The 12135-nt window shown below is 42.8% G+C and overlaps 1 protein-coding gene across 2 annotated transcripts in view; it reads right to left on the reverse strand.

The window, feature by feature from the left end:
• Window positions 1–12135, reverse strand: part of KPNB1 (karyopherin subunit beta 1) — a gene marked incomplete at its 3' end in the record, with an annotated part of 28161 nt that overhangs the window by 3938 nt on the left and 12088 nt on the right. The window contains exons 10-21 of one of the 2 annotated variants that reach the window (XM_082704737.1): window positions 9927–10151; window positions 8775–8966; window positions 7876–8006; window positions 6253–6400; window positions 5843–5914; window positions 4513–4657; window positions 3335–3417; window positions 2603–2710; window positions 2068–2211; window positions 1851–1956; window positions 1062–1176; window positions 107–268 (exon numbers count right to left, since the gene is read on the reverse strand). In XM_082704737.1, coding sequence (XP_082560863.1) covers window positions 107–268; window positions 1062–1176; window positions 1851–1956; window positions 2068–2211; window positions 2603–2710; window positions 3335–3417; window positions 4513–4657; window positions 5843–5914; window positions 6253–6400; window positions 7876–8006; window positions 8775–8966; window positions 9927–10151 — 1631 coding nt within the window. Of the gene's footprint in view, window positions 1–102; window positions 269–1061; window positions 1177–1850; window positions 1957–2067; window positions 2212–2602; window positions 2711–3334; window positions 3418–4512; window positions 4658–5842; window positions 5915–6252; window positions 6401–7875; window positions 8007–8774; window positions 8967–9926; window positions 10152–12135 lie in introns of those variants that run through there. The other variant, XM_082704736.1, reaches the window with a different exon arrangement.

Here is a 12135-nt window from a genome sequence, read left to right on the forward strand (position 1 = left end):
GTACAAAACAAAATACCAAGAGAAAGGCAGCCCTTGTGGGAACCCTCTGAAGAAACTGCTTCCTCCCCAAGAAAGGAAAAATAGAGCAGTAGAGATAAGCTCTTACCAAGCTTGGTTCTTCAATTTCCTCAGTTCTTTTGTTGCCCATGTAGCAAGGGTTTTTGCTTTGTTAGTCTTCGATCTCCGTCCTTCCGTTAACAGTTCATGGATCATTGGCCTAGCTTCTACTAACTTCAGTACATCCTTCCCAAATGCTGTACACAAGTCCCTGTGCAAAACACACACACCTGAGAACATGCTCCCAGCCTCATCCCCCTATCCTGTTTTGAGCCAGTGCTAAGCTAGTTGTGGGTCCCTTGGAATTCACCTACTTTTTAAAGCTGAAAAATTTTTGGGTTAAGTTCAGCACCTGCCCTAAACAGATACAAGAAATGAGGTCTGAAGAGTCAGGACGACTGACCCGGAGTTCCAACTAATTCATGGTTCTTTCTTCTAGTCATGCCTCAAACTTTCAATAGAGGAGGCTAAAACATAGACAAACTGTTGAATAACCTCAGAATACGGGATGGACAAAGATCTGATGATGCTTTACACCTCTGAGACCTCCACAGACTTTAGCGAAGAGAAATTACAAGTCTGGAGGGTCTGGAATGAGACCAGAGCTAAGGTCTGGAATGAATGATCATCTGAGAACTTTTAACAGGACACCATGGGTTCTATTAAAGAATTATCCGTATCAAGAAGTGGATAGGGGCGCCTGGGTGGCTCAGTAGGTTAAAGCCTATGCCTTTGGCTTGGGTCATGATCCCAGGGTCCTGGGATCAAGCCCCACGTTGCGCTTTCTGCTCAGCAGGGAGCCTGCTTCCTTCTCTCTCTCTGCCTGCCACTCTGTCTACTTGTGATCTCTGTCTGTTGAATAAATAAATAAAATCTTTAAAAAAAGAAAAAGAAAAAAGAAGTGGATAACTACCATCCAGGCTACCCTCAAAGTTCTTCACCACAGGTCTTCTCACTTCCCATGAGAAGTTCTATTCAGCTGTTGGAAACAGGATTTAACCTACCCTATCAGTCCAGCAGCACAAGCTACTACTCCGTCTGTATGATCCTCATCTCCAGCAATGTGGTCAATGAAAGACAGAATAAATTCTACTCTGGGTTGTACCAGCATGACATCCGCTATAACAGAAACAGAAGGTCTGATGAAGCTGTCCCACCTTTGGCAGGACTACACCCCATTTCGAAATTTCCAAATATACTACCCCGCACCCCGCCCCCAATCAGGCAGGTTTCAGGAGGGAGAATTAGTTGCATATAATTCTACTGAACTGTTCTTCCTCAAATTAAGAAGTCATTCTTCACACCAACAGGAGAGGCAGCTGTTCTTCCTGTTACAAGCAGAAATAATAGAGAAGGAATGGAGCCCTTCCTCCTAAGCCCATGATAGCAGAAAGAGATAAAAGACAAATATTTCCCCAGTCAATTACAGGAACATCAGGTGGGAGAGAAAATGTTATCTCCCGGTCTTTTAACACAATTGCCCCGGAGGTGTGCATATGCTCAACAGCTGCCCCCACCTTGGGGCGGGTGTAGACATGACCAGCACCAACAGCCCTTCTGGGTCCCATCCAATACGAGGCTCAAGAAAGGTGAGACAAAGAACTAAGTGGCGGGGTGGGAAGGAGAAATCGGAAAGACTGTCTCTTCTTCAAAAGCTACTCTCTTAATGAGGGTACTATTCCTTCTCCCCTTCCTTTAAGCAACAAGTGCTAGTTCACAAGCTATAGAACCAAAGACACAGCCCATTTGGCTACATGAACTCTGGACTAAGTTCACTGGGTTTTATACTCAACGGTGCACGTTCTCCTGGTCTCCCTTCAGTCCCTGGACAATTCCGGTGTAGGCCTCCAAGCAGCCTTCTCTTAGCTCATTCAGATAATCCACCATGTCATAGTCTGACTGTAAGAGACAAACAGAATTTCCATCAAACCCAGAGCCTTTAGTTGTAGGACTGTCACAAGTCCCACTCCTCCAATCAGGGCTGGACTTAAAAGACAGCTGGAAGCTCACCTTGTCCACCTGGGCTTGGGAGGCCTGCTGAAGAGTATTCAAGACAACCTCTAGATATTTTTTAAATTCTCCACCAATAGCAAGGGCAATATCACCAAATACTGACAGAATCTGTGGCTTCACAGACCTGTGGACATTTTCATTCTGACCAGGGAAAAAGAGAGAGAAGAACAAATCAATAAAAGTCAGAATATTTGGTCCAAAGATTAGAGAAACATTTTTAATAATAAATAATTGCTAATATGCTTTGTACTGACTTTAAGGATATACACAAAAATTGTTAGTGGCTCTCTCTGGACAGAGGGGTTACACACACACTTTACTAGCTTCCCACCCCCTCATTTCATTGAGTATGCCTTCTTTTAATTAATTTTATAACCTTACTTTATAGAATCATCTTGTGAAAATGAACAATTCCCTTCTTTATGAGCCTACTGCCAATATTCTGGCAACTGATAACTCCCTCTCACTTAAATTTTTAAACATCTTTCCAGATTTCAAATACGTAAATTAGACTATGTGTATGGATACTCACCCCCAGGTTCTCCAGCAGGAGCTGCATCACCTCATCACAGAAAGGTAAGATGTTGGACTGCAGAGCACGGCACAAGTCTCCCACTAAGCCCACAGCTGCCAAACAAACCTGAAAAGAATCAAGGAAATGATCTTCCAAACGGAACAGGCCACCTGCAGGGTAAGGCATTATTTTTATTTAGCCACTGGTTCTTTATCATTTGGGCCTAGAGTCGAAGAAGAAAACATCCAACATCCTCCCTCTCTGAGAGGAGTTCAGGTTTGTTTTTGTTTTTGTTTTTAAAAGTAGGCTCCATGCATAGCATAGAACCCAGTGCAGGGCTTGAACTTAAAACTCTGAGATCAAGACCTGAGCTGAGATCAAGAGTTGGACACATAACCAACTGAGCCACCCAGGTGCCCCCAAGATTAGTTCATTTTAACAATCCACATGGCAGGGAAAGAGCTAAGACTCTCCAAGATATTAAGAAAGGACGGAAATGACAATATCCATGGGAATGATGGTGGCAAGAGCCCGGTGGTTTAAAAAAAAAAAAAAAAAACAAACAGAGAAGGAAAAAGCCCTGCTGTCAGGTGCTATTCTGGGCCATCAACTACCCTGGTTTTTCCACTGACTGCTTCAGTTCCACACTCTCAGACAATAAATACAGAGACCAACTGGACTTTGCAACATGAATTAGTTATCAGGGATAAATGAGAATATAAATGTATTCTTTTGGAAAGCACAGATTACCTGGTACTCAGCATAATTTTTCAATCCAATGCCCAGGAAGGGTTTAAAGGCCTCCATGTACTTTAGGAATTCACCACCTAACACTGCAGAGAAACAAAATGTGAGCACCACAGGATATCACAAAAATGAGCAAAAATAACCATGCCAACTCTCCCAAAATGTATTCACTCCAATCAACAGGTTGGGTGCAGTGTGAGTTAATTACTGACTATCACAAAAACAGTAAGAGTAAGGTTGTCTCAGACAAGCCAAAAAGGCCTAACTCATGCCCTAAAGTTGATGTGAAATCTCCAGAGTGGGATTTCACTATGGCTACACCCAACAAACCAGCAGTCTTTTTTCAAGGGTTAATTTTCCTTGGATGAGCTAACGATACTGCCTCCTGGCCACCTCTTCATCTGATTATAACATGTCTTCTCTGGCAGCCAGCTTTAAAACAGGGTCCATCCCTGAGGAATTCCATCAAGGACATATTTTATAAGCTCGCCAGGGAAAGCAGACTGGGCTTACTTCTGAATTAGCCACTACAGGGGCCAAAGTGAACCTCCTGATGCTAGTAATAGGTATGTATGGTCCTCAGGAGTGGTCCTTGCCTAGCAGCCTTGGTCAGTGTATACACCACACAGGCCAACCCCAAAGCAGCATTCCAGGTTTCTTAAGTGCCCTTTAATGTGCTTTTAATGGCCCTTCAACGAGTCTTAAGCAAGCATGGCTTCCTCAAAGCAATTTTGTATAGTCAGACATGTAACAACCAGAAAACCAATTAACTCCTAGAACTCTCAGTGTTTCGCTCCATCCTATTCTGAGCACCATGACGTGTCAAGCTAGAGTCCAAAACATTACAACCCAAACTAGGAGGTGCCAAGTGCCAGGGAAGAAAATGGAAACCTTTGTGTCCTCGATCCTTGAAAGGAGCCAAACCTCAAGCAAGTGAGTAGACTTTCAGAGGAAAAAGGAACCTGCCAATGTGAGTTGCAGCTGGCTCCTCTTCATTTCAAGAGCAGCGGCAAGGCACTTATGGACAAATTTACTCTTATATTCAATCCAACTTTGCACTCAAGTCATGCCCCAGTAAATGAGAAGACAAGACTATGCTTTCTGTGGTCAAAAAAATTCCCCATGGCTACTGCAACACTTGCATCCTTAAGACAGTCCCTGCCTGATTCTGGCTCACTGACCTTCCACCAGTGTGCTGACTGCCATTAGGGCATCCTCTTGCACTCCCCCAGACCCAGCTGTGCTTTGGAACATCCTTAACAGGGAGGCCATGACCACATCAGAGATCTGCAAAGCATCCTGATGTTGCACTTTTCGGAGAACATTCTGTGAAATGAAAAAGAGTTCAGGTTGTGTTGATTACAAACCTGCCAATCAGAACACTATATCCACCTTTTTATAAAATCACCTGAGCCCTGTGGCTTTTTTTTGGAAAGACCAAACACACTCCTTGGGCTCAAAAGCTTTAACAGTATAAATCATCTGCAACAAAACATACATTTTAACATCCCTCCTATTTTCCAACTCTGAACAAACACAAGATGATCTTCCATGGTACACGAAGTCATCTCTTCCCCAATTCATTTACCCCTGACAAACCCATCAGCAGCCTCCATAGTCCAGTCTTTCTGGAACAGCAGTTGCATTTATTTCAGCTTTTAAGTAGGACAGATTACATTTCAGTTCTTACCCATAAAGCAAGAAAGCAATACTTCTGATATCCTATTCACTAATGATGAGCAAGAAGTAGTTCTGATAAAATAAATTCAACCTGAATTCTCCTAATTCAATATTCCTCAAACCTCCCTCCTTACCCTTTCATTTGTTTCAACTAATGTCACCAGATCATTCCTCTATTTGTCTGATGACTAAAGAAAGATCTTAACAGTCAAAATTTTTAAAAAGCAAACAGGTTTTTTAAGTTTGAGCAAGAAAGAGAAGGGAGTTCAGAGAGAAGATGACCTAGTTAGCATCACTCAATACTAAAGCCTAGTATCCACCTGAGCCTTATGACAAGTTCTAGGGTTTTCCTGATTTTTGGTAAAAGAGGGAATAGCACCTCAGTTACTTCAGGAGTCCAGTCATGAATGAGGAGTGATTTTAATCTTTCTGGTCTCCCCTCAAAAAAAAAATCTACTCTGAACAACTGGTACAATAAATGATTCGAATTATAATAAGGCTTCCAATAGGAACTGTTGTTTCACAAGGGGATGGCAGAAACTCAAGGCTGTATTTTTAGCAGAGTGAACCACAGCTGGGAGCCAAATCGCACTGAGCTACCTTTGGACAACCCAATAAAAACCAAAGACTAGAAGCTGTCCGCACAAAATCATTGTACAGCTGGAAGCAACACCACCAACCAAGTAGTTTCTTAGCCTACACTGTGCAAAAGACACATTCTGTCTAGAGAAGAAAATGGAAAATCACTCTCCCAATCAACCACCGATGAAGGCCTTTGGAGAAGAATTTCTGATCAGCATCAGAATGGGTGATAAAACGCCGTCCTCATACCTGAAGAGTTGCACAGAGCAAAGACTGAAGGTCATTGAACTGGATCCTATCGGATGTGCTCTGGATATGTGACTGCAAGGAAAAGAACATCATCAAACTCTGAATAAACAGCTTCTAAAAGAGCTCTGCACTCTCTCCATGCTTCTGTTTTTGCTGGGTTTGCCAGGACCATTAAACAATCTTTGTTGATACTAATGCAGGAAATCAACAAAAAACTTACATTAAGTACACATTGTGATACACTTATAAGTAAACTTGGATGAGCAATGCAGATTTTAAGTGGCAACAGTTTTTGTATAAGCATTCTACCTTTCTGAGAAAAACACACTTTCATGTAAACGTGAACACAAACCACCTACAGAGGACGCGGCCCCGCCTTGCCCCACGGTACCAGCCTGGCCCAGACTCACCTCCATCTGGAGCACCTGCTGCAGTCGTTCCATGATAACCAGAGTAGTTTTCTGAACTGCAGGATAACAATCCTTGGCACTATTTTTCACAATTTCCATCAGAGATTCATACGCAGAACTCCTCAGGTTGTTCTGGTGTCCATCAGGTCTGTAAGGAACACACAACAATCCAAAAGTCTTACCCGAGAAAGAAGAGAGCTGTAATAACCTAGACCTTGTCTCACGAAAAATAAGGAATCCAGAAACCGCTATGATTGTGAATGTGCTTTGAGTTTGGCAACACAATACAACCAGGAACCAAATTTCTAACTGTTGAGCCAATGGCTATGTTCACTAGGGGTTTTCAGACCTGGCCTGGTTATACTTCAGAATGGTGTCTATGGAAATGGGCTAAGTTATAGGAAAAAAACTAGTTTAAAATGCTGAAGAACCCAACTGACAAGGTCACCTAAATAAGAGAAAAAGAGCTCAGTTTTCTTCATTTGTCTGCAAGAGATGGTATTATACATAATTTTGGTCATAGCAGAGATGGAATTAGTTTAGCATGGCAGAGTTTACACCCTGCCTCCTTCCTCATGATGTCTTTTAAGCATGGCTTTCGGTATAGCTCACACAAAACCAAAATAATTAAAGGTTGTCCCAACTTATATCCCATTGAAACTACATTTCAGGGATCCCTGGCTAACTCAGTCAGTGGAACATGTGACTCTTGATCTTAGGGATGAGTTCGAGCTTCACACTGGGAGTAGAGATTACTTAAAAATTTCAAAAACTCATTTATAACTATTTTATGCCAAGTTCTTCATCTATTATCAGAAATAGTAATTAATGATCTGGCATGGCAACTAAATCCATGATGAGAGCTATTTGCCTTATACAGAAATTACAAATTCCTGTTAACTGTAGATACTACAAAATGAAGGGACCTCTCTAGATCAATTCCTTTTTTTTTTTTAAAGAGAGAGAGAGAAGGGCCCCTCAGTGGCTCCCTCAGGTTGAGCATCTGCTTTCTGCTCAGGTCGTGATCCTGGGGTCCTGGGATGGAGCCCTGAATTAGGCTCCCTGCTCTACTCTTCCCGCTCCTCTCTCTCATGGATGAATAAAATCTCAAGAAGAGGGAGAGAGAGAGGGAGGGAGAATGGGGGGAGGGGAGAGGGTGAGGGAAAACTGAGCAGACTCCACACTCAGCCCGCAGTCAGATGCAGGGTTTAATCCCACAACCCTGAGATCATGACCTAAGCCGAAATCAAGAGTTGGGACACTCAACCACTCAACCAAGCCACCCAGGTGCCCCAGATCAATTCCTCTATATATGAGACTATTTTCTGACTTTACTTGTAACCTGAACGTTCTAAGGTAGACAGAGTCAACATTTTCTTCTCTTTTTTTATGTAAAAGTAATCTCTAAGCTCAAAGTGGGGCTTGAACTCACAACCCCCAAATCAAGAGCCGTATGCTCTAACGACTGAGCCGCCAGGTGCCCCTTTCTCTTACCTAAACAAATCATCTACTATATGATTTTTTCAATGCTTCCTGTTACTATGTTCCTATGATTAGGCTAGATGCCCCTCACCCAGGGAAAGGAGTTGGATGCAAAGACACCACCCGGTTCTGTGTAGTCACCTGTCTGTGGTCTCCAGGAGCTTCTGAACTATGAGTTCAAAGGAAGAAGATAGGCAATAGGTAGCTGGTTCTTCCTGATCATCAGCCACATCTGCAGCTTCATAAGCAGCTTCAGCCAGACTGGAGAAAGCCTTAAGATCAGACAGAGTTTTAATATTAGTTCTATAAAGAACCCTACCCCAAGATAACCTCATTTTTCCTTAACATACCATGGACAGTATTCCTTTCTAAATGATCTAAGAATAAATCAATGCTAGTGAATCCTTAACTTTTTCTGTCAAGGTCATCTCAAGACAATCTCCTTACAGACACCCTTAAAATTCCAAATTTATTTATTTATACTGTTTGTCCCACCCCAAATTCTCTCAGCAGCAGCAGAGTACTTTCATCTACCACAAACACCCACCACTACTTCTTTCTCCACTTACAGAAAAGCAAAAGCCCCACTCCTTCCTATCTGATCTCCACCCCCCAACCCCCACCCCCAAAGGGCTCTAATGAACTAACTTCAGCCTGTACTGACTCAGCACTTGGGCCGCCTACCTTCCTTCCTTTTTGCCCCTTCTCAGTAATGATACTTTTTGTAGCCAGCAGCTCTCTACCTTAACCAAAATTTCTTGTCCCCAAGCAACTGAGAAAAAGAAAACCAGGTCCAGATAGTTTTCCCACTGGGTTAGCATGACTATTCTAAACGGTTTGGGAACTAGTCACCATGAGTCAACAGCTCCCACTGGCTCATGCAATTGGCATCCCCCACATTTTAACTGAAGAAATTAGGAAGGAGAAGCTATTCAGAAAAGGCCTTCCAGTGAGGTAGACCCATTTCTCTCCCACACCTCCTACCTCCTCGAGAATGGCTCAGCCCTGCTGCTTATCTCAGTCGGAAGAAAAACCCTTACCCAGCACACATTTGAAGCCACTCTGGGTTCAGCACTGAGGCCCTCAATCAGACACTGCAGCAGGGGAGTCAAGTAGACATCATTGATGGCAGCTTCAGGGAGCAGTTCACAAATCCGGCCCACAGTCCATGCAGTTGTATCTCGAACAACTACACTGGGGTCTTTCATTAATTCTATTAGCGTGGGCATAGCCTGCAAATAACAGCAGTTGTTAGCAGAGCCAAGCAAAAATTAAAATTCATGTTGGCTGAAGAGAAAATACTGATGGTTGGGATTTCTTTCAAGTTTTATGCAAATAATCTCTACAACCAACATGGGGCTCGAACTCTTGATCCCTAGACCAAGAGTCGCACACTCTCCCAAATGAGCCAGCCAGGTGCCCCCCGATGACTGGGTTTTAACCTGAAGCATCAAGATAGTTTGTCATTTTAAGATACATCTGTCACATGTCCAAGAGTATAATAAAATTAAAGTGAAAGATGAAATAGTCCTCTCTTCACCAAATCCCAGTGCAGAGCCTAGTACGGATCCTTCCACCAGCCTTTTACTGACTCACTCAGGTGATGCGCCTAGAGGAGCCGTGACGGCATCTGCCTACATTCCAAAAGGCTCAGTTCCATATACATGAAACTCAATTACAATAGATTCTTCTATCACTTATAACAGTAAAACAAAGTATTTCCACAAAACTTTTCATTACAATAGATACCATTTTGTCCTAAGGACGGAATCACCACATCGCTAAGTGCATCACAGGGAAGGTTTATGATACAGCAGTAAGTGAAAAGACAAGTTCTAAGGCTACTGCCCAGTAAGAATTCCATCCTGTTGCACAAACATACGTGCATACAGAAGAATGTCACACAGGTAAACACTAAGAATTAACAAAGTTTATCCCTGGGCAGTGGGATTAAAGATGACTTTTTCTTTGGGGCCTTTTCTGCATTTTTTTCAAATCATGACTTTTGTTTAAAAAAAAAAGGTCAAGAAATACAGTTTCTCCTTCCTTCACTGACAGCAAACAGCAATCCAGAATAACCTGTTTGGATGACTATGCACAGTTTTGTTTTGAAAATATGGGCACACTTTCAAGGAAAACGTTCAAACAATGAATATCCCCCTTACCACTCCTCCCAAACTCCCTCAGCTCACCTGGATGACAAGTGGTTTGAGTTGATTAGGCTCCGGTCCCTCCAAGATGCAGCCAAACGCCATCACTGCCGCATCCCGGTACCGCCAGTCAGGGTTCTTGATGTGTTCTTTGATGAAGGGGAGGACGTGTGGGACGATGTCATCTTCACAGCACGTGGCCAGGAGCATGAGGCACACACCTGCCGCTTTGCAGGGGTTCCAGTCATCGTCATCATCATTCTCATCCTGACGAGAGTATAGCAATGGTCATCGTTTTGTTCAAGGAACACTTTAACTAAAAAAACCTAGAATTACTAACTCAAAAGGTCTTCAGACTACTCCCAAATGTCACTGGAATTTAAGTTTGGGGGATGTAAATAAAATATAAAACCTTTATATTTTCATTTCTTCCACAAAGAATCATCACACGTAACCTCTGTTAAATGAGATGCAGACGGAGCGAAGTCCTACCGGGTACTATATAGTGGGATAGGCCAGCTTCCACACAACCACGGGGATGGAACTCGAACAGATAGAGAGCAAAAGACAGAACAAGAGGATATGCTGTAGGATTCTAGTTATATGAAGTCCAAACTCAATCAAAATTAACCTCTAGCACTCAGAGGGAGACAATGAATGACTAGGAAGAAGGCATGGGGTGGCTTCTGGTGTGCCACTAATTATATGTAGTTCAATGAGAAGTTAAACAAAAAAAAAGATTCCATGCAGACAGATCTCCCCTGAAAGTAGAATTCAAGGTTTTTCTTCCTTACTGTGACTATTCCTACCACACAGTAATTTAAGGTAGGCTGCCTTCTGCAGCTTCAGAATATTACATACCCAAAGAATGACTTGCTCCCATAACAAAATATAACAAAAATACACAAAATATACAAAAATATACAAAAGCTAGGAAAAATACTAAGGCCAAAAGACACGGAAGTAACTGTTAGATTGGATAAAGAGACAAAAACTTGAGAGAACACCCCGTCCATTTCAGACCAAATACATCTCTAGTTATCTTTTATGACTGTTATACTAAAAGAGTCATGTATTTTCCTAAACACAAATGACATTCCTGGGTACAGGGAAACTCTCCAGTGCTCCAAGTCATAGCAGTGTTCCCTCGGAGCACCACCGGCTCTCTGGGAATGCTCCACATGCAGCAGAGAGGAAGGACAGAAAGAATCTTTCCAAACACCATACCAAAAAAAGGCGTGATGCCTAAAGTCAAAAGGGGACAATGACAACCAAGATATACTTCTTATGAAAGAATTTCTTTATTTACTCATTAGGCCCACATCTTCGTGAAGTCTTGTTGCTTTTATTTTGTCCTGAATGTTACTGATGTTAATAATCATGAATGAGGGACGCCTGGGTGGCTCAGTTGGTTGAGCAGCTCCCTTCGGCTCAGGTCATGATCCCAGCGTCCTGGGATCGAGTCCCACGTCGGGCTCCTTGCTCAGCAGGGAGCCTGCTTCTCCCTCTGCCTCTGCTGCCATTCCGTCTGCCTGTGCTAGCTCTCTCCCTCTCTCTCTCTGACAAATAAATAAAATCTTAAAATAAATAAATAAATAAATAAATAAACAAAAATTAAAAAAAAAAAAATAATCATGAATGATCAATTTTTTTTTTTGAGAGAGAGAGAGAGAAACAGAGTGCAGGCAGGGGGGTACAGAAGGAGAGGGAAAGGGAGAATCTCAAGCTGGCTCTACACCAAACAAGGAGCCCAACGTGGGGCTTAATGATCTCACCACCCTGAGATCATGATCTGAGCCAAAATCAAGAGTAGGGACCCTTAACAGACTGAGCCACCCAGGCGCCCCCAGAATAATTCTTCTCCAACCTCATCAGCATTTTACTTCATTTAAGATTTTGTATTTTATTTGACAAAGAGAGAGAGAGAGCACAAGCAAAGCGAGTGGCAGGCAGAGGGAGAGGGAGAAGCAGGTTCCCCACCGAGCAGGGAGCCAGATGTGGGGCTTGATCCCAGGACCTTGGGATCATGACCTGAACGAAAGGCAGATGTCCAACCCACTGAGCCACCCAGGCGCCCTTCATGAGCACTTTAAATGTATGTACATACTGTGAACTCCTGAAAATAACTCAAATGTTAGAAGGTATTCAAGTGGCCTGAAACTAGTCCATCTCTCTTGTCAACCTTTCTTTACTGCAACTTTAGTACTGCGTGTGTCTTGCATTACTTTGGACAAAGTATAGCACTCGGGAA

This window comes from Mustela nivalis, assembly GCF_964662115.1.
Source record: "Mustela nivalis genome assembly, chromosome: 17".
NCBI lineage: Eukaryota > Metazoa > Chordata > Mammalia > Carnivora > Mustelidae > Mustela > Mustela nivalis.